Raw genomic sequence first — 23,842 nt, forward strand, 5'->3', positions numbered from 1 at the left:
ATTCTCTCAATCACATCCCTGTAACAAGGTAAACTATGAGAAAACAAGTAATGTTGAAGGTCTAACAGTTCCTTTTTATCATGAAATACCTTTAGCAAGTTAGGATGATTTATTACTATCCACTAATCCTTAAAGATAACCCTTAAAGATGAAAGAACTACCCATAATAATATTCTTCCTGCATCTTTTTTAAAGATGAAGTATTGCCAACCCAGTGATCCAATGTCCTTCAAATAAGGGGAGGCCCCATTAATCTATCTTTATTTGTATACAATACCAAAAGAAAATTAATCTCTCCAGATGGATTTGCATACTTGCTTGTTAAAGAATATAGTTTTTTTTTCCCCCTTTTTGCTTTAGCAATCAGGAAACTTTGTGGTAAAATTCAGGCTCCCAAAATTGTAATAATGAGTTAATACGATCTTAGGAGACCTTCATTTTATTTTTACCCTTACTTTTTCATTATCCTCCAGGCAAGTCTTATATCAATGCTTCATCATGTCATGAAAGGTACTCCAAGTTCTCAAAGCCCATGAAAGTAGATCACAATCTCTGGTAAGTCCTAGAAAACTGAAGGAAAAGAAAAACAACTCCTTTATTTACACACCTATTAATGGACTTAATGTTGGCCATCTGAAAACCAAATTCAATGAATGGTAAGAGGATCACTCCTAGGAGATTAGCCACAACGTAAATAACTGGGGTGGGGGAGGGTTATAGCACCTCTTAAAAGAATGAGTAGAAATGTATCTGAATAAGTAGACACAATATACACATTCATGAAATGGTGGATCTTGACATTGTTGTTATAAGATTAAATTAGAAGCCACCTTGAATCCTTTTGGAAATGGGCAGGGAGTAAATACCAATGAAGAATAGAAAATAAAAAGTAACATAAATCGAGCATAGGGGAGAATATCTTTTGAAAATATTGTCATTCCCTTTTATTGAAGCCAACACAAGTCCTTTGAAACCAATGTTGAGAAATTCAGATAGCAATGTTTTTCCAACCTTTATTTGTATTGCCATAATCATGGTTACATACAAAGTCATAGTCCCAGAAGGACACAATATGAGGCATAAAATATCTGAAGGCCTCCTTAACAAATTCTAGTTTCTATTACAATGTTTAAGATACTTAATTGATTTTTAAAGGTTGGGACCACTGTATGATGTGCAAATGATCTTTCAGGGAAAAAAAGACCCTCAGTAAGTCAGTGGTACAGCTGATTTCATTAGATTTGGGCAAGGACAGAGTTATGTCTATTACCAGGTCCTTCCTGACTATATAGCATCTCTTTACACTGAAAAAAAAAAAGAGTAACAGCAGTTAGGAAAATTACAAGCCTATGGTTTTTCTTTAATCGTGACTACTCTCAGGGCTTGAACTTCCAAAATTACCTTTACTTTTAGGATTAGGCTAACCCCCCATTCATTAATGTTGAATGGCTGAGCCCAATTCTACATTACAAGGTTTATTCACTAATCTCAGAGTGAGGCTCAGGTGAGCATTCAACATAAACTTTGGTCCTGTTTGATTTGGTTAAAAACACATTTTCTTTTGACCTTTCCATGATTTTTGTAAATGTAATTTTAAAGGAAAATATATTTCTGGTAAATAAAACCTCCTAAAAATACCATTTCTCTTTTCTTGTACTAGTGTAAATAAAATCTCTTTTTCTTTAGCTTTTCTAATTAGACTCTATAACATCATAGAACCAAACTTATCAAGAAATGAATAGAGAAGAAATGCATGGCACAAGACATCACTTCTCAGACAAATACATTGAAAGCATTGAACCACATTGCGTTGTTCAGTATCCAGTCACAGAACCAGTCAGCGCATTACCTGTAAACCGTGAAGCATACAGTAATTTTAAAACTGCAGTTCAGGTCATCAGACCAAGAGCAGGAAGTGATCATAAATAGATGATCTTCCCTCTTCATAGGGAAAGAAAAATTGAGGGACCAATATGGAAGGAAAGCTCCAATCATTCACATTTCTCTTTCCAGATACATATTATAGTAGAGCTTACATATACACAAATACAGTCATACCTATCTTTCTTTTCCAGAAAGAAACTAGCAGCTGAAGAAAAATGTTTTCTTTTTTTTAGGACCAAACTAGGAAGTAGGATACTCAAATATTCTCACTTCATCTAAGAAAGATGGACCCTCTACCTTTTATCAGTTATTTTGATTTATCTTGTGCACATTTTTTTCACACAATAACCAAATTTTAATTTAGAGACAAAACAAAATTCAGTTAACTGCATATGACTGGACAATGGTGCTATGGAGATCCAGAAAGGATGAAAGAACCAATGATTTCAGTCATAGAAGGCAAAATTCTTAGTGAACTATAGAAATCAATGTGATCAAATCCCCTTCCCTGTGCTCACGTTACAAGCAAATCTTGGAGGAAACATTTCATTTCTTCCCTTCCTCTCTATGTATAATCTTTATTAAAAAAAAATTTACATTCTTCTGGAAAAAGTCCCTCAAACCCCAAAACCAACATACATAAAAGGGCAAATATTAAACTCCAACACATTATACAAACAACTGAAATAGTTCATTTTTCAGAGACCATTACAAATTTTAATGTGCATTTTACAGAAATTAGCAGACATCTGCAAGTGTCAAAGCAGTGGAAGTGAATTCATGTATTACCAAATTCACACAATACTTAATTACAAATTAGAATAGTATGCTTCATCAGAAAAGGAAATAAAGATGTTTGTTGGTGGCACGACATATAGATATATATATTATATTAAAAATTGGCTTGCATGAGGATCATATTATGCCTACTTTGAAGTTATATCACACGTACTGTAAGCAATTTACAGAATTTATGTCAGTTTTGCATATACAGGAATTGCAAAATTAGATAAAACACAATGAAATAGAGAACACTCAAAAAAATGTATTTATAGAAACCTCCACGCAGTTGACAGGGATTGGCCTTAGTCAGCACTTGCCACCATTGAACAAGAAATAGAAACCAAAAGAGAGAGACAGAGAGAGAGAAAGAAATGAAAAAGAAGAGCCCCAACACAAGTGAAGAAAAATCTAAAAAAAAAAAAATACAAAAAAATACTCCATTCTTGTCCATGTGTTTTTCTTTTTTTTTTTCTGCCTTAAGTTAATGTTCTACACATTGACTTGTCATGTCAATATTTTTGTTCCTTCCCCAAAAGGCAGGTTTTGACTGATGTTTGAGGATATGCTGTAGTATTTCGTTTATTTATTTTTGGTCTCTGTTTGCCTCCAGTGGAGAAATGGTGTTACCTAGTGGAAATCAAGGATATCCGCAGCGAACAATTATTATACTGATGACTTACAGGCCAACCCCTGAGCAGTCAGTGATACAGTGCTTCTACTTGCCGAAGAAATGGAAAAGAAGTCTTGCTGTTACAAAATGTCCTACCACTTCACACCAGTCCTCTTGAACTAAAAGCTCAGTGGTCTGCCAAAGAAAATATTATTAATAAAACGTGGGCAATCCTCTTCTTTTTTTTAACTTTTTGTGTTTTTTTATTTTTTTTGTTTTATTTTTTTAACTTCCTGAAGAAGGTGCTCCTTGTGTAGAGAATTAGAGTACATTGGGTGCAGAGTGATGGTTGGAGTTTAGGGTCAACTTTGCTGTCCGCTCCGAAGATTTTACAGGCGATTTGCTCTTTGCTTTAAGAAGAGAAAGTGATATTGGAAAAAAGTCAGCACTTTAGATTAAAGCAAAGCACCCTTCACAAAGCCACAAACAAGAAGCAGGACAGAAAGTCCATGGCTTGTAGCTATCCTCGCACCTGCGGAAGAAGTTATAAGATATTCGCTCATCTTGAAGATTTCCAATGCTCCTTATTAGGCTGTTTTAAACACATACATATATATACTTAATTAGCTCGCCAGCTCTGGTGCTCATGAATGTCTTGGCATGCACTGCAAATAACAACACATACAAAGTATTTCAGTCCCATGAAGGCTGTCTTGTTTGTTTTGTCTGTTTTCAAACAATGTAATCCCACGTTCAGCACACAATGAGGGCTAGATGCAAGAACCTTTCCCCTCACAGCGCTCTTAGAGGAATTAACCCTGCAGTCACTTAGTGATTACAATAATGGCAACTTTCAAATGCATCCCCCTTTTAACTAGCACCAGCATTAAAAGACATAAAGCAAGCTGAAAGCGGGCTCTGAATTGCTTGAAAGAATGTATGCTAGGGACTTTGTAGCTCAGTTTGTATGTATATTAGCATCTGGTTTTCCTAAATAATTTTCCTTCTTTGAATCAGGGATTACAAGAGTGGCCCTGCTGAACCTATGAAACAGCAATTTTGAGTGAGCCTCTGAGCTTTTTCAGTGGAAGATGGGGACTGTACTTTGTACATGTAGTCATGAATATGATGAAAATCCACTTCAGGCTCATGAATCATGCATTAAACTACAATCATTAGCAGGATATTAAGAATTAAGGACATATCAGATATGTCTTTTCTGGAAGTCATTTGGGTACCAATTCTTATTTTTTTTAATCTTTTTTTTTCGGTTTTGTTTGAAATTTTCAGCTACTTACAGTGTTTTGCAGATTCATATAGGCCACATAGGAAATCGTGCTAACCTACATGTACTGAATAAAATATAACTTCACTGTAGTCAGGGGCACTTTTTTTTCCCTTTCAGCTCTAATACTTTCCACATATGGCATGCATCTAGTGGTCAATGAAGTAAATATCTGTTGAATTGGATTGAACTGAAAATTGATCTTTTAACAAATTAATATTCTGAGCTAACCAAATACTGGTTTGTTTGCTAATTTTCAATTTCACTTTGCATGTATGTGTGTGTGTGTGTGTGTGTGTGTGTGTGTGTGTGAAAACTTGAAAATAGTGTAATTAAATTTTCCATTTTATGCTTATGTGAAACACATTTCTAATAGTAGGTAGAGTGTCTCCAACCAGAAAGAATAAACAATGGGGTGCTATGAGAGTGATCATGACAGAAGCTCAGGAAAATATTTGATTTTGCTTCCATTTTGATTGTCATGAGTGAGAGGAGTCTAAGCTGTAGCTGGATTGGAGCCATTCCTCTGAAGATTGTTTAAAGAATGTATTTGCAACCAGCACAAAAAACACAAGTCTCAGTTTCCCAAAATCTAAAAACTACATCATTAACAAATGAAGATAATTGCTCCCAACCAAAGGCATTTTTGGATAGATGTGTTCCTTTCCATAGAAAGCTAGATGAATTGGTGATGACATTAGGGGAATCGGTATTTTGTTTTGTCTTTTGATTTTAGGGGTTTTGTTTGGTTTTTGTTGTTGTTCTTTGTTTGTTTAGGGAGGTGCTGATGTTAAGAAACAAAGCAAGCAGGTAAAACAATTCACCCTCAAAATGTATCATGGAAATTTTTTTTTAAGTAGTAGTTTTCCCTCTGAGGTCACCATTTCCTTTTCTCTGAGAAATCACTTAGGATTCATATTCTCTGATTCACCATGCAGAACGCAAGGGCCTTTCCACATAGCCACTTCCTGACACAAATTCTTCACTGAGAATAGTTCAACAACAGCATCCTTCCCTATGGGATACTAAAGTAGCATCATTTTTGATACAACATTTCCTACAATACCGTATCCAGTATGTGCAAGTTAAAGCAGAGGCTGAATAAATGAGATCAAGTGTGGACAAATGCAACTATAAAAGTGCTAGGATGTCAGAATGAAACAAAGAAAAGGATTGTGAATCTATTTTTGAAAATCTAAATTTCTCTTCAAGCATGCAGGGCAGCACTTAGCTCTTCTCAGTGGTTTTTTTTTTTTTAAATAATGCTTCCTTGCAAGAAACATATATTTCTTAATATATTCTTTATTTTTTCTTTATCAAATAAAATTATTTCCAGGCTATGATGGTAAGGACGAATGGTGATAATGAGACAATGTATCTTTATCTTTTTTTTTAATATAACAGGATTGGAATTAAATCCATGTTATCTCCAAATTTGATAAAGTCATTCTGTATTTTCTTGTCAGATCCACTTCCTTGTGTGTGCATGTGTTTGTTTTGAGCAGATAGGGAAGACATATTTCATAATGCTCATATGGAACATTTTGTTTTAATAATTGATCATGATGATGATTGTAATAATATCATTTAGAAAGTATGCCTGGCACTGTGCTAAGTGCTTTACAATTATCTCATTTGATCCTCACAGCAACCTTGGAAGATAGGTATTATTATTATCCCCATTTTACAAATGAGGAAACTGAGGCAAACAGGGGTTAAACCACTTGTCCAGAGTCACACAACTAGTAAGGCTGTAAGGCTGAATTTGAACTCAAGTCTTCCTGACAAGGCACAGGGAACAGGACTCTTATCTACAGAGCCACTGAGCTGACCCTTATAGTACACAGGGCTTGGATGTATTCTAGTTTGTCCATAGGATGCATTATGGACACTAATATTCTATGTCTCAATAGAGAGGTAGCTAGCTGATGCAGTGGATAGAGTGTTGGGGCTAGAGTCAGGAAGACACCTCTTCCTATATCCAGCCTCAGACACTAATGACAAGCCACTTAATCCTGTTTACTTCAGTTTCTTCATCTGTAAAATGAGCTGGAGAAAGAAATGGTAAAGCATTCCAGCAGCTTTGCCAAGAAAACTCCGAGTGGGATAATGAAGAGTTGGGCACAACTGAAAAATAACTAACAGGAACAAATATCCTAATATAAAATTATTATTCTTATCATAAATAGTATGAATGTTTCATCACTAAACATTTTTCTTAATTCATATTCTGCATAAAGTTTTATGAGCAGTAGTCTTTGCAGATACTTCTAGAAGCCACAAAAATTGACATTATCATTGAAGATGAAAATAATTCCCCAAGTAGCTTGAAACTAAACTTAGCTATTGGCCTTTTGCAGCATACTTCCTCTTTCCACCTATAAGGAATTAAAACAATGCTATGAAACCTAGTAATTCTTTGTTTGTTTTTACTGGCTAGAGGAAAGAGTGTTTAAAAAAAGTGTGATGCTGAATAATAAAAGTAAAGTCTTCAGGGAACTTTCAGTGGTGAAAATTAAAACAAAACAAAACAAAGCATTATACTGTCTTATAGAGGGAAAAACAATAACCATAGCAAGGCCAAAAGCAGATTGCACTCACATTTTGAAAATGCATTTTCATCTAAAGAACCTAATTTGCCCAGTTTGTGTTTGAAAAACCTGTGAAGACTCAAAGTAACCTGAATTTCATTGGATAAGTATGGCAGTGACGAAAAAGCACATTTTAGCAGTTTGATCAAATAGCTACATGTTCTTGACTATAAAATATTCTGAATCAGTTGCATCTATGAGAAATCAGACATGAGAAAAAATGTGTCCAAAATAAAAGTCAAGATTGTAAAGCTATATTTCTCACTTTTTTCTGTTTTCTTTGCCCCTTTCCCAGAAATGTGTCAATTTCATCTCAGAATTTTTACAGAGAAAGTAGCATGATTTTCTTCATCTATCTTCCTCAATATCTACTCTCATATTATGTTTCAGAACATAAAAATAAATGTTAGGAAAACATGATGTTGTTTCTGCATGTGTGTGTTTTACAGTAGTTTTTTTTTCAACTACAGTATACAAAGTAACATAGTAATTAACCAAACTTTTAAGGAAAACCCTTCTTATTACACTAAAAACAAATAGCTCTCAAAGAGGTGTTTACATTCTGAACAAAGGTTCTTAAGGAAAAGTCAGCATAGTATAGTTAATTTCACTTGATCTCTTGTCAAAAGAAAGTTCCTAATCCTACTTCTACCTTTTGCTTCCTGTATGACCTTGGACAAGTTATTTTATCTCTGCAGGGCTCATTCTCCTTACTTATTAAAGGAAAAGATTATATGTTATTAATTATATGGTCCCTTAAAGCTTTTAAAATGTCTTGAAGATTTTGGCCTTAGAATCAGAACAAATGATGAAACTCTTAGGATATATGTATACCTATATATGCAGAAGTATGTAATTTGCATATGCTATTAGCATATGTGCATGCATCCATTAAATATACACATATAAATATATGTGTGTATATACACATACATACACATTACTTTTATATATCATACATGGAGAGCTGAACAAATCTTTTAAAATACTTTACTATCTTAGCTGATATATTTTGGCATCTCTCTTAGCTGGGTTGTTTGCTTCTAAATAATTCATTTACATTTCTCTGCATACTTGTCTGGTCTCAATTGCAACTGCATCTGTTCTTCACTCATCAAAATCCTTTAGAATTTCAATCATTTTCTTGCCTTTCAAATTGAGGACATGAGGCTGAAAGTTACATTCACAAATCCCTGAGCATTCTGAAGAGAAGGTATTTGGCATCTAACCTAGGCTTAATAAAATATGCTATTACTCATTTTAAAAAATATATTATCACTCATTTTCCTTGGCTGAACTCTGTGATTTGTTTTTGTTGGTGTTGTTATTTATTTATTAGTTTTTCCAGCAAGGTTTATTGGAAAGAGTATTGGATTTGGAGTCAAGAGAGATGAGTTTGAATACCATTGCTAAGAATGATTTAACGGTAAGACCTGTGGCCAATTATTCTACCTCTTAGGTAGAATAGGTTCTTAACTTAGGTTCTTAACTCACAGGACTACCTTGAAGATTAAATGAGATAATATATGCAAAATATTTCACATGATACAGTGGATAGAGCTAGAATTAGCATCAGGAGCCCAAATTCAGGAACCTACTGCCTCTGATACATTCTGGATGCATAATTACATACATTATTCTCTCAGTGTCCCAAGTAACTCTCTAAGACTAAAGTTACAAACAAATTCATCATCTACATTGGTAGAGAGAGTTTGCTTCCCAGGAGTTTATAAATGAGTGTCTACTCTATCTACCTCATACACAAGAGCTATATAGATATCCACTATTTCAAATATTTGCTTTATCTCCCACACACCTGCACCAAACTTTGGATTAAATTTAGGATTTCTTTGGAGGAAGGGAGCTCCTAATGAGGAACTTATTCTAACAATGCAGCTGTGTCTGTTCTGCCTTTTATATATAGTCTTAGAGATTTACCTGCGTCAAAACTAGTCTGTTTCAGAGCCAAGACATGAAGCCAAGGTATTCCTGACTGTGAAGCCATCTCTTTATCTGCTATGTCATGTGGCCCTCTTGGCAACTACTGTTTTAGTAAATCTAATGCATTGGTAAAGTTTGTAATTTAAAATCCTATGGAAAGGTACCGAGATGATAAATGAGCATGTTCATTAAGAAGGTAATTTCCACAATTAGGTAACACATGATAGTATTTTTTTCAAAGGAGTTAATGCTAATCCAGAAATCAAACTGAGGATAGACTTTGGCTGAACTACCAAATGTTACCACTCACATTATAGTAGATTCCTGCAGCCCATTGGCAGAAGTGTGAATTTCATATCCATATGGTGCCAAAACAAAAGCTACCATTAAAAGATTTAGAGGAATGGATCACAAAGGTCATATAATTCATCTAGCTCATCATTTAATACAGATGAAGTAACTGTCTGGTTTTCAACCATGATGGCCATGGTTGATAATAATTATTTTAATAATTACAAATCTTACATTGATTTTAGAATACTTCCAATTTTTATCATATCATGTCATTTCAGCTTCAAAATAATTCTATTAAGTAAACAAGGAAATGTCATTAGCTCCATTTTACAGATGAAAAATAAAACACTATGAGAGAGATCCAGTGATTTGTCCAAGGCCACTGGCAAGATGCTGTAAAAGTAGAGAATCTATCCATCCATCCATCCATCCATCCATCCATCCATGCATCCATCCATCCATCCATCCACCCATCTATCCTTCTACTGTCTATCTATCTATCTATCTATCTATCTATCTATCTATCTATCTATCTATAAATCTATCTGTCTATCTATTTATCTATCCACATACACACATGCACACACATGCACACATATATTGCCTTCTAGTATTGTTGTATTCACCACCAAAGCAGATTAAAAAACTACTTCAGGAACATAAAGACTACATTCTAAAGTACAACCATAGCCACAGACTTGTAGGATCTTGGAAAAGCTAGTAGGGTTTTTTTTTTTAAAGCCTGGCTCTGCCACTTACTACCTAAATGACTGGACAAATCTCTAAATGTTCTGGGTCTCGTTTTCCTCTCCTGTACAATGAAAGGGCCGAACTTGAACTGTGACATTAAACTCAAATAATCACAAGGTCATTGTACAATAGGATTCTCGTGGGCTGCATATTGACTTAGAAAACCACATATTAACACTATGTTATTGTATTATTACTAATATTTCCCAATTTTATTTAATCTGGTTTGGATTGCACTCTACAGCATCGCAGACCTCATCACCATTCAAACATCTACCATGCTAATTTTCACTCTCTTCACTTCTCACCTATATAAATATCATATATTCCTAATTGGATTTCTTCCAGACTCTCCCTTTGCCAAGTCATATTCCACAGAACTGCAAAAAAAAAAAAAACAATATTCTTAAGGCACAGGTCTGACCATGCAATTCCTTTCCACAAAACTAAAACAAAAACAAAAATAACTTTGACTCCCCACTAACTGTTGTATAGAATAAAATACAAATTTATTAGCCAGAGACTTTCAGTCCATCAATATATTATTTCCACCTACCATTCAGCCTGATTTCATACAGTCTTTATCTACATCTCTATATTCCAATCAAACTGAAATACTTGTTTTCAATACTTGTTTTCAACTTGTTCTCAATCTGCTTCAACAAATATTAGAATAAAATATTCTTAAAATATACTCTTTTTTCAATTCAGATTCTCACTACCCTTGTTTTCTTTAAACTTCAGACCACTTGCCATCTCCTCTGTGAATCCTTCCGAGATATGCTCAGTCCTTCATGTCTCCCTCTCTCTGAATCTCCATTCTACTAGACTTTTTGTGTAATGTGTTGTATCATATTTATAGAATATTGGGTTAGTTCTTGAAGGCAGTGGCTACCTTCTCTATGTCTTTGTATATCCAGGGGCTAGCATAGTGCCAGGAACTTGGTAGGGACTTAATAAATGTTTCTTCTTGAACTGAATTCACTTTGTTCTCTACCTAAAGTGAAACATGATAAAGTAATAGTCTTTGCTAGGACCTTTTCATGGTCAAGGATAGTCAAGACTGAAATTGAAAGTTTCTTCAAGTTGTATATTTTAAAAAATGCCTAGTTCAAAGCTAGAATAAAATTTATGGGACTTGGTTTAAAGCAGGAGTAGATTGTCACATTTATGGAAAACTATTCTAAGTACAAGACCCCTGTAATTACTTTGCACGTTGTGTTTAAAGCTAGGATGGGAATTAGAGATTAATTGCTACAAAACCCCTTCTTTCATAGAGGAGGAATCTGAAGCCCAGAAATGGGGAAAAGGCTTGTCCAAGACCATAGACTATTATGTAGCTGAATTAAAATTAAAAACCTGGTCTTCTGACTTCAAACTTAGTACTCTCAATTATACTAGTTTAAAGATTGTATGAACTGATTATTTCTTATATCATATATTAAAATGTTTTAAAATATGAATTTTAATTTTCTTTATTTAAATACTCAGATATATTTATTTAGTTTTATATGTTTAAAGTACTAATTATACTTCTATTAAGGTATTAATATAAGGTCTGACATCTATATGGCTATTTATTTTTGCAAAGAACATATATATATGTATATATATGCATATATATATACATATATATATTCCCATTTAATCATTAAAACAATTCTGTGAGGGAGGGGACTTTGTTATATATATCCTTTTAACAAATGAGTCAACTGAGACCCAGAGAAAGAGAATTAACATGACCAAAGTCAAACAAGTGTTAAGTATCTAAAATGACACTTGTACCCAGTTCTTTTTGAAGCCAATAGTAGTATGTTATCAATTGTGTCACATTGCTGAATTGATTAAGAAATACAATGTTATTTATTGATTCATAGGGGGAAAAAAGAACTTTAAAGTTTGAAGTGACTTTGAACACTGGTTAATCTATCTTTCTCATGTTTCCATTGGGAGCTAAGGACCCAACAAGTGGGTTGATTTGCCAAAGGTTAAGGGCATGTTAAGAGTAGAAACAGAGTGAGAATGATTTCCTTGATTATTACCAATACAGTGCAGGTAGAGAGCCCATTTAACTAATTTAATTCACAAATAGAAGAATTTGGATGATTATCTGGATAATTGAGAATAAAAAAATTATATTTTCCCCAATTCAGAATACAAATTCAGGTCTCCATTCTGAAATGCTCGTGTAGTCTGGATAATGTTTTGTTGTTGGTGTTGGAGTTGTTTATGTTTATTGTTATTGTTGTCATTGTTGTTGTTTTGGTGGAATTCTCCCTTAGCTTGAATTACATGCTTTTTAAATAATAATAATAATAATGACAACAATATATTCATTTATATAATATTTTATGTTTATATATTATTTCACTTAAACTTTGCAATAATACTGTATTGATGATATTATTATTTCATTTTACTGATGAGGAAATTAAGACTCAGATTAAATGAGATTCCCAGGGCCATAGCTAATAAATGCTAAAAGTAGAATGTGAATGCAGATATCCAGGTCTCAAAGTCCAAAGCTTTGAGGACAAACAAGACCAATGCTTTTAAGGACCACTGTCTTTTCTTTCTGTTCACATAGGTCTTCACAAGAAGTAGATTGGAAGATCTCTATAATTCAATCCATTTATCTATCTCCTTTCATCTTAATTTTAACTGACAGCATTTTTCAATTCTTAAAATAGTCCTGGGCATGTAGTAGAGAGCAACAAACATGATACATAGAACAACTTCCTACAGTTCTCTAAACCTGAAATTGAATCTCAATGACACAAGCTAACAAATTTCTACACACTGAGTAGAACCTGTATGCCTTTTTCATGTACATGTGTTGATGTTATGAAGAATGAAGAGTAAGCATGAGTAAATGGTGATGGATGAAAAGTCCATTTTCATGAACTAGTCCTTTAAATGAAATGCTCATTTTAAGAAATGAAAGTAATTTGGAAGAAATAGGTCATCATCCTTTTATACAATTTTATTTGATTTTTATGTGTTCTAATTGATTAATAAAGGATTTTTTCTCATAATTATCTAAATATAATACAAATGCATATGTTGAAATATGCTATGCAGTACATTTATGTGTGTATATATGTATATGTATGTGTGTACATACATTATATTGCAATACAGTTCTTATGTTCAATTACCAATTTCAATTTTCCCAGACAATCCCAGACAATCCATTTTAAAGGAATGGCCTTCATTCTGACCAATTTTTTCTTTAAATGGGTTTGGCAGTAGCCAACAAATGTCCTTTACATTTTCCTTTGGTCAATAGTCTACACCTTTATTCCAGCCAGAAGGTCTCTGAAGATAGGCACAAGGCAAAGTGCAGCAGAACTATAGAAAGACATAAATGCTGAACAGTATGGAGGATATTGTCCTCACCTGAGAATAATACAAATTCCCTCCTTTTTTCACAAACATAATCACCAGGACATTTGTTTGTTTTGGTTCCTTTCCTTTTTTATTAATGTCAGTGGCAATGAAAAATGTTAGTGGACTGATGGAGAAGAGGACACAGTAGATTCCCTCTCCCAAATGTTTGACACTGCCACATTGCATTTTAAAGTAACCTATTTATTTTTATGACACTATTGATATCAGCAAGATTTGATCTCTGCAGGAGGTGTGACACATTCATTTATTCTTTGTCTCTGGCTATAGCTTCTAAGTTAAATTGCCTCCTTCTACTTAAAATTATGAAAATTATACTGATTTACATATTTGGATAGGAGGGAAAGAGGGAAGACTCTAAATTAGACCGTTTTAAAAGACATGCAGTTTTATTACTTCCAATATATGAAGTAATGAGGCTAATGAATAAGCAAGAGCAATTTATAACTAGCACACCAATTGCTTATATGTAAATAAATGGTGCTAAAAAGTTTTGAAAGAGTTTGTTCTCTCAAATAATTTAAATACGTTTCCTGAAATTTTGTTTACGTGATTAACTTTCTCAACAAATCCTTTCTCCATTTCTATTAATAAATATTTGCAATGGAATTTTGCAAACAGGGTCATAGCCACAAGACTAGGGCATTTGGAGGAGGGGATGATATGTTCCCATTTGAGAATACCTAGGCACCAGGTGGAATTAATAGTCTTCTACTTCATGCTTCCACATTCCTATCTAGTTTCTTGTTCTCTAGTCCAACATCATTAACTCCCTAGTAGACATTTTAAACTGGATGTTTTTAATTTATTTAAAATTTCACATAAACAAAACAGAACTCATCCCCCTCCCCATCCCCACCAAAAAATTCCAAATTCTCCTATGTCTTTTAAGAGCAACACAATCCTTCTAGTTACACAAGTTAGCAATGTTAAAAGTCATCCTCCCTTCCTCACTATCAGCACACTTTGTCAGCTCTTAAATGTTATTGATTCTACCTCCACAAAATCTCACCTATCTTTTCCAATATTTCCACTCACATCTCCTAGTATAGTATCTGGCACATTGTATGCATTAAAAGAGTTGGTGACTGATTGGTTGTTTGAGTTCTTGGAGTCAGGCAGAATCACATTTGAAACCTACTTCTTTCACTTACTAGTTAAATGAAAATGGACAATCAGTAATCTTTTCTGAGCTTCAGTTAACTCAACTAAAAGATGAGAATAATGATAGAAGCTATTTTTAGGGTATAATGAGCATTAAATGGAATGATGTATGAATGCCAGGTTGCAAAACTTAAGGTGCTTTATAATTATTTAGTGTTATTGATAATTAGCTGACACCATTTCTTTGTCTAACATCACAACAATGCAGAACGAAGAAAATAAATAGCAGAAGTGGGAAAGGTTGACAAGTGTGCTTTCATTGTAGTGGCAATTTGGAGCAAAAGTGGTATAATAGAAATTCAGAGGTATTTTGTGATAGCTCCTCCAAGGAGTACATATGATGAGACTCTAGACTTCAGTGCTTTTAGGAAGTTAGCATGGTTTATTGAAAAGGCACTAAATATATAATCAAATGACATGGGTTTGAATTATAGCAAGCCACACATTCAGAAGTTCATAGGAGCCAACTCAACAGGATTGCAAAAGCTCTTTATTACATATTCATTGTGAGCATCCGCACATTGAAAATTTGAAAATATTTTAAAATTAGGATTGATTTATTGTTTTATGGAAAATCTAGACTTAAGAAAGTGATGGGGGCAGCTAGATGGCACAGTGGATACAGCACTAGCCCTGAAGTCAGGAAGACCTGAGTTCAAATCCAGCCTCAGACCAAACATTTGACCCTTATTAGCTGTGTGACCCTGGGCAAGTCACTTAACCCCAATTGCCAGAAAGAAAGAAAAAAAGAAAGAAAGAAAGAAAGAAAGAAAGAAAGAAAGAAAGAAAGGAAGAAAGAAAGAAAGAAAGAAAGAAAGAAAGAAAGAAAGAAAGAAAGAAAGAATGAAAGAAAGAAGAAAAAGAAGAAGACAGAAAGACAGACAGAAAGAAAGAAAGACAGAAAGACAGAAAGAAAGACAGAAAGACAGAAGGAAAGAAAGAAAGAAAGAAAGAAAGAAAGAAAGAAAGAAAGAAAGAAAGAAAGAAAGAAAGAAAGAAAGAAAGAAAGTGATGGAGAATGCTAATGCAGATTGAACTGAAAAAAGTTCCATGGTATGTTTGTGTGCATGCATGTATATGTGTGTATACATACACATATAAATATGAAAATACACACACACACACACACACACACACACATATATATATATGGATGCATATATATGTGTGTGTGTGAGTGTGTGTGTGTGTGTGTGTGTATACATACATGCACAGAGTTTATTAAATATTTACCCTGAATGAACCAATCATGTAACTTGGCAAATCAATACTTAGTTCTCTGGGCCTCAGTTTACTCCCCGTGTAATGAATGATTACTTAAACTACTTCAATGAATATTTATTAAAATATCAAACTATAGAGCAATTTAACAATATGCTAAATAAACCAAATAGTGAAAAGTTTCTTACAATTCCTTAAAATTGGAGCAAAGGAAGTTAGAAAGAGAAATTATTGGGCTGAAACTCATTCAATAGAATTAATGAATCTCTTCAAAGAGGTCCCATCTATCTTCTATTTCAGTTTGCCCTCCTATATCCTACACTCTTTACCCTTTACAACATAAATCATCATTTCAAACCCCTGATCTCTGAAAATGCTGGAGTATTTTTTTAGAGAAGAATGGTAAGTAGAAGTGAGATAAAAGTAAGCAAATAGTTTCCCATTCCAGCCAATGCTCTATAGAAATTTAAAAGTAAATAATTAGATAAGACTGAGTAATTTCTTTAAATAGTCTTTTCAACAAAAGAAAATGCTTTCCCCCTAAACTTTAGCTTAGCACAGTTCCTGACCATCCTTACAATTTTTCCACCTTGAGGACACATACCCTTTTTCAGATTATTTTTATGTCTTATCTTCCTGTGTTAGAATGAGAGCTCCCTAAGACAGAGACTCTCTTTGCTTGATTTGTATTGCCAGTGCTACACACAAAGTCTAACACAAGATAAGCATTTAATCATTTAATCTAACCTAATTTAATCTAAACTTTGAGCAATATTAACCTTTGAGAGAAAAGTAAAAGAAAGAAACTATTGAGGAAGAAATTTCACTAGATTTGACAGAAACATAAGCAATAATACTTGAGATTACCCCCTCCTTTATAAGTAGATAAAAATATGTGTGGCTATGTATACACACATATATGTATATATACATACATATAGAGTGTATAAATATTTATCTACCTACACACTATAATAGTTCAATGTGCCGAGTCTATTGGTTTTACAGATCGATGACTATTGTTAGTTTAATATCCCTAATCTCACCTCTCCTAACTCTGAAACTATAAATATTTAATAGAATGCTTTCCAAATTTTATTTAAAAAGCTGCAAACATCAATGAATTTTTCTCTGTTCATATAAGTTAAATCATTCTTCCAAAATCTATACTTAAACTTAACTGAAGCATCTTCACAGCTACTGAGTCATGTAACCAACAGAGAGGAGTATTTAGAACCAAGGCCATTTCAAGCAAGCTCTCGTCCACTTCATTCCCGGTCATAGACAGTGAATAAAAAGGTCATAACAATGTATTTATCTCCAAATTCCTAAATCAGCATATCATGTATTTACATAATATTTTTATAATTGAGAGACAACATGGGATAATGGATATAGAGAAGATCTTGTAGTAAGGAAGACTTTGGGGCAAGTCTTACATCTGACACAAACATACTTTGTGTCAGCAAGATCCTTAAACTGTCAGCTTCCTAAGCAACTCTTTAAGATTTTAAGTTATGGGGAAGTTGTCAATCTATATCTAGGGAGGGAGTTTCCATACCAAGAATTCTCCATTAAGACAAAATCATGAATCCAGACTCTTTTCTTCCTCACTTATTACCACCAAAATAGAATACTGGTATGACACTTACTTGGGAAAAGCAATACTTTTGAAATATTTAATTTTGTGACAGCAATGCTTATATGTATGAACTTCCACTAACAAACTGACTCAAAATATTACTAACTGGTCACAATCCAGATCAAATTAGATTGAAATACTTTTTCCACTTTTAGTTATACCTTTGTCAGTTGAATCCTGGATACCATACTATATAAATTAATTCAATTACTCTCTCTGCTGTTTTTAATACTGTGGTTTTTAAAATGGATATTACTCTGAGGAAATGTGAAAAATGTGGAACTTTTAGAGTACATTTTAATGAATGTTAGAAATGTTGCTATTACTGTTAGTTTGAGAAAGTCAAGTGTTTCAAGGTTCATACAAGCCAAAAGTGTAAAAGGATGTTTCTCTCAAGCACAATGGAATGTTCAGTCAAAAATGAAAAAAAAAAAAAAGCATCAAACAGTGTTAAACAAGTGCTGCAAAACAGCTTGGTAAATCTTTATAAAGAAAGAAACAATTTTCAAAGGGACCTACCAATTGACAAAAATTGTTTGATTATTTTACAGTGGGCATTCTTATCCTGGGGTTCCATAGAACCCAAATGTAGAGTGCCCATGAATCTGGATGGGAAAATATTTTATTCTCATTATCCTCTAATACAGTTTACCATTTTTTAAATTATGATTTTGTTTTAAAAATCATTATGTTGTGAAGTGGTTCATGGATTTATCACAAGGTTTCCTTGCCACATACAAAGACATCTTTCTCTAAGACATCTTAAAGTGGGAAGGACAATGAGAAAACTATTTTTTTTAAACTGCTAACCATTGCTATGGTGAAAAACATTTGTCATGAGCATGACAAAAAAAAAAAAGAAAACAATGGAGCACCGAAGTTTGGTTATGGGTAATTTTTACTCGTTTTATCATTCAAGACTATTGCTGTCAAAAGAAGCTCAGGTAGACATGTAAGATCTGGGCATTTTATTCAGACTATAAAATATGCATTCCAAATATATGTTAGAAATTTAATTTCAATTGGTCTAGAGGTCGTGAGGGAATATTGAACTATGATAAATATATTGATACACAGAGAAGAAAATTGTTCTAGAGTGAAGAAATTTCTCAAAAGGAGATAAAATATTGCAACATGACTTCACATCATGTCGCACATCAGGGATAGTTTAAAAATGCATTAAAAGATACATATGAAAATGGCAAAATTTGGGGGGAAATGACTTCATAAAAAAGTAGACTTAAAGTGTGAAATTATAGATGATTTTATGATGAACTACAGAATGTTTCAAAGTCCAATGAACTCAATGCCAAATCATATAAAAAAGTGATTGAAGTTAAAAGGAGGGCATGTTGTATGTTAAGAGATTTTAAAAGTTGAGAAAATTCCAAGGTTTGTTCTATATGTCAACTTTTGCATTGCCCCCCGAGTAATTTGCATACTGCTGTTAATTAGAATTTCCACTGATATGGCAATGTGGCAAAAAAAATTGCTATAAGAGTGATATTTTTTGTTCATTTTTAAGGCATCACTAGACAGAGATTATTTTTTGACACTGAAAATATTATATAAGTTAAAATGCATTTGTTCATTATGCACATTTTAATATAGACATAAACTTAAACAAAGTTCTCAATATCAGAGGCTATTTTGAAATGGTGTGATACTTTCTCTCTAGCTAAACGTCTCTCTACAAAATGTCCCAGTAAGGTTATCATTGTCTGCTTTTGAAACATAATATAATTCTATCTTCCACTATTACCCCTCAGATTTAGCCCTTTTAAATTTACTATTTATAATACTGGGATAGGGCAGCTGAGAATCCCTACATTTTGTATAGCATAAATCAGTTTCTAGTGTAAATTACAAACATAAAGAAAGTAACTGAGATACTGTGCTTACTAAGCTCATGACTCCATTATTTCAAAGATTCATTTAAAATAAAAATAAATGTCTTTCACACCTGTATACTTTGTGGAATTTCATTGTGGTATTTCAGGTCAATTGGAATTTCTAAGCATAGTGTGTTTTGCTGTTTTTGTAAAAATGGTTATTGTTGTGTAGATAGTCATATGATGAGAAACTTGCTTATTCAGTATCATATAAGCTTAAAGAAAGTTTCTTCAACACTCAAGGAACAACTGATTTTATTGTACGAGAACTCTAAGCATGAGTGTAAAGCTTCAAAATATGTATTTGACAATTATGACAAATTTGCATACATGAAACAACATAAAATGTCATTGTAATTAATATTGGAAATGGAGAAGAGAATAAATGAGCAGATTGTGTATTATGTTGGTATTCACAAAATTTGAAAACACCTAGATGAAGACCTTTACCTATTGCACAGAGACCTTTTGGCAGATTTGCGGTAATACACAGATAACTAATAGTGTGAGAAAGCATGGATTCCTTTTGCTCTCAACTTTTAAGAAGGTGCACCATCAATGAAATCTTGGAACCAATCAAGTATTGAAACTTTTTGCACTGATACTTTAAATCAGCCATAGTTCATATATGGTTATAGATTATCTGGGAAGGAATTAGCCTATACATTATTTGTGTTTTTATGCATTAAAGAGTCTGAATTCTGGCAAAAAAAAAATATTTCTCTAATAATAACAATAAGAGCTAGCATATATATGTATCTATCTCTGTCTATATTGCTTTAAGGTTTGCAAAATCTTTACATTTCTTATCTTATCTCAGCTGATTCTTGTATGAGGTAGCTTCTAATATTGTCCCCATTTTCAGGAGAGGAAACTGAAACTTAGAGAGGTTAAATGAGTTTCCCAGGTTCATACAGCTCTGAGACATGACTTGAACTCCGGCCTTACTGATTAAAATTTTAGCACGCTATCCCTTGTGCCACTTAGCCACTCTCTAAGACATTTCTTTGCAATATGTCTTAAACGTATTTCTTATTTTCAAGAACATTCCCCTTTCTTGACTAAATGACAGCCATTTCTGCTGTTTTTCATCTTTCTATGAATAGGTCACTATATTACTCAAACTTATGCAGGAGAAAAATGACATAAATTGTGTACTAATTGCTTTGCAATTGCCTTTATTTATTGATAAGTTACTTTTTAAGCTTCATTTGTTCATGGAGAATTATATAACTGGACATTTTCTGATGATTATCTGTATAAATTTCCCTTTCCAACTCATTGTCAACTCATAAAACTGAATATTCTCTGCAAGTACTCATTTTTCTTTTCCGTCCTTAAAGGGAAACATTCCTAAGATCCAAGATTTTGAGCTGGACAGAACTCAGAGGTCACAAAGGTCAATATTATTATTTCATAGAGAGGAAACTGAGGTCCAAAGTGGGAAATGGAACTGTTCAATATCAAATGACAATAAGTAACCATAATAAGATTTGAACCTAAGTATTGTGACTCCAGATCTAGTGCTAGTTCCTCTGTACCATTTTATATGAAAACAAATAAACAAATATACATACAGTGGTTATGAACAGCAAGAATCCAAATTGAATAAGTAATTACATTTATATTTCTACCGATGACCAAGTAACTTTGTTTGTTTGTTTGTTTAATTTTCACTAAACCTATTCAACATGATGAGCTTGAGGGGCCAGTGTTCTACTTCTTAAGAAAAGCTTAGTCAATAGATGCTTTACTATCCTGATGGAAATGCCAAACAGAAATAAAAAAATAACCTATATTTATACCCTGGGAATGCAGTTGGTATACTGGAGATGATGAAGAACATTCGTTTAAGTAACCAAACTAAAAATATTCCAGTTTTTTATATTTACTTTTGTTTTATTATGCATTATTCTACAAAATATATTAATATTTATTTTCAGTTATTTTGAACACTAAAATGTATTTGACAAATATAAATGAAGCTATCAAGCTATTTTTCAGTGTAGTCAGTTAAATTTTCCTGGAAAATGATTATTCATTATGTTGGGGGAGAGAATGGATCATGTTAGATATTTGTGTTTAATATATTCTAAAAGATTAATTGTTATTAAAGAATATGTCTTATTACTGATTGCACAATAGTGCCATTTTGCTAACAGTGCTTATGGGATATTAAAACATATTTTTTTCTGTTGTTGGTTTTCTTTTTTATAGAGAAAAATAAAGATGATTGTTTAAAGCTTAAATTGCACAAAAGTTAAATAGCTCCATTGGGTAATTTTGTACTCTTATCTGCTTTGGTTATTCAGACAAGAAAATACAATATCTCTCTTTTTCCCTCGCTCCTGCTTTCTCTCTCTCTCTCTCTCTCTCTCTCTCTCTCTCTCTCTCTCTCTCTGTCTCTGTCTGTCTGTCTGTCTGTCTGTCTCTTTCCCTCTTTCTATCCCTCCCTCCCTCTCTCTTTCTCTCCTCTTCTCACAAGAAAAACAATAGCAACAATAATAATAACCTTAGGATTTTATCTCATCTTCTTAATATGATCCAATGCTTACTCTTCACAATGAATTGATCATTGCTGTAATATTATCATGCAGAAAAAAAAAATATTTGCCCACTGATTAAGGAAGAGAAAGTGAAACAGAAGAAAGGAAAAATTAGCCTTCATCCTTTAATTATTATATTCTTCCAAAAAGGATTGGGATAAATTTGAGGGTCTCTGGATACCTCTTTCCCATTCCTCTCCCCTTTTATTGGCTCACTTGCGTCTATCTCTGTAGTGATGCATGATTAACAAATATCTCCTCTATTCCTTTCAGCCCCAACCACTATTGCTACTAAGTAACCCTTACTAAATCTGAATGATGGTATTGTTGCTATTGGTAGTGTGTGGTGGAAGTGGGGACTCTCATCTTCATTTTAAACTTGTTCTAGATAACCAAGGAGGTTGGGCTAAGATTACATAAGAAGTCTATCTAACAGATTCTCAGTTATTTTCTCTTTCGACCACCTCTCTACCTCAGGTTCCACAACAACAACATGAAAATGTTTAATTAGTTGGCCTTTATGCTGCCTTCCACTTTTAAATCTATAATCCTATGATTTGTTAAACTTCCTGTAGTAGTAAACACCCTACATGAAAAACTATATGAGGTTAAAGCTAGCCCTGCATGCCACACTGTAACGTAATTTCTGTATAGATATAAATATATCTGGTTCCGAAGATTCTATTCCCTAGCTCATACATATCTAGATGCCGGTATTATTGCTTATATGCCTGAAAGTCGGCTATACAGGAGTAGGATGATGTATAAATATCAGTGCTTATGTGACTGGATATGGGATATGAAGATTCAGAAAACAAGTGACTTCATAAGTTAAGTGGGTCAAATTTTCTGGTGATTTTAATCATTGTGAACATACGCTTTGAATAATTCAGACCCAAGTCTTTCTTGGGCAGATCTAGCTTAAATTATCCAAATAATTGCTTCCAGCCAGTTCTTCATCATATCCATAGACACAGATTGATTCTTAAAGTACTGTCATAACTGTGTTTGTAATAATTCAGTAAGCTTAGATTGCAATAGCATACAAAATCAATCATTTGGACAAGGTAAAATAACTTTGGATTTGGAAGAGTCAGTATCTTCCAAAATACATAAGGTAAACTTAAATTTTTCAGCATAATTTTCATTTCCTGTTGTATTTAGATTACTACTCAGTCTCATATTGTTTGCATATGGCTTTTGAAACACTAAATTTGTAGCATTTTTCTTCCCTTTTCTGAAGTAGAGAACTTGAGGATATGTTTAAATATACCTTACACATTGACTCATTTTTTCTATATTGGAAATGCATATAATGTACAGCATACTTGTATGTATGTAGGGCATCTGGATCATGTAGTAGATACAGTGATAGTCCTAGAGAAAAAAAAAAGACTCATCTTCATGTATTTGAATCTGGCCTTGGACACTGACTATCTGTATGAACCTGGGCAAGTCACTTAACCTTGTTTGTCTCAGTTTCTCATCTGCAAAATTAGCTGGAGTAGGAAATGGTAAACCACTCCAGCATCTCTGTCAAGAACCCCCATACGGGGTCATAAACAGTCACCCATAACTGAAAAATGACTAAATGATAACATACATGTGTACTTATTCTTTTCCTTTCTAATATGGTGAGCAAATATTGGTATATTACTTCCCCCTATCTCTATCACCCTGTTCAATCTAACTATCAAAAAGCTATCAGATTAATCATTAATATCCACAAATATGACCATGTTAACTACCTGTTCAAAACTATTCACTATCTCTCCATGTCCTACAAAAATATTTCTAAATATCTTGTAGGCAGTTAAATGGTACAACAGAA

The 23,842-nt window shown here is 33.3% G+C and overlaps 1 protein-coding gene across 3 annotated transcripts in view; it reads right to left on the reverse strand.

Annotated features, from left to right (window-relative positions):
- Nucleotides 1–999: 999 nt before the first annotated feature.
- Nucleotides 1,000–23,842, reverse strand: part of VSTM2A (V-set and transmembrane domain containing 2A) — a 38,412-nt gene continuing 15,569 nt past the window's right edge. Inside the window, exon 5 of one of the 3 annotated variants that reach the window (XM_020981293.2) lies at nucleotides 1,000–3,687. In XM_020981293.2, the coding sequence (XP_020836952.1) occupies nucleotides 3,599–3,687 (89 nt within the window). In that variant the 3' untranslated portion in view covers nucleotides 1,000–3,598. Of the gene's footprint in view, nucleotides 3,943–23,842 lie in introns of all 3 variants that reach the window. The other 2 variants (XM_020981294.2, XM_020981295.2) reach the window with 2 other exon arrangements.

The sequence above is a fragment of the Phascolarctos cinereus genome, unplaced genomic scaffold, assembly GCF_003287225.1.
Source record: "Phascolarctos cinereus isolate Bilbo 61053 unplaced genomic scaffold, phaCin_HiC Scaffold_4;HRSCAF=312, whole genome shotgun sequence".
Taxonomy (NCBI): Eukaryota; Metazoa; Chordata; class Mammalia; order Diprotodontia; family Phascolarctidae; genus Phascolarctos; species Phascolarctos cinereus.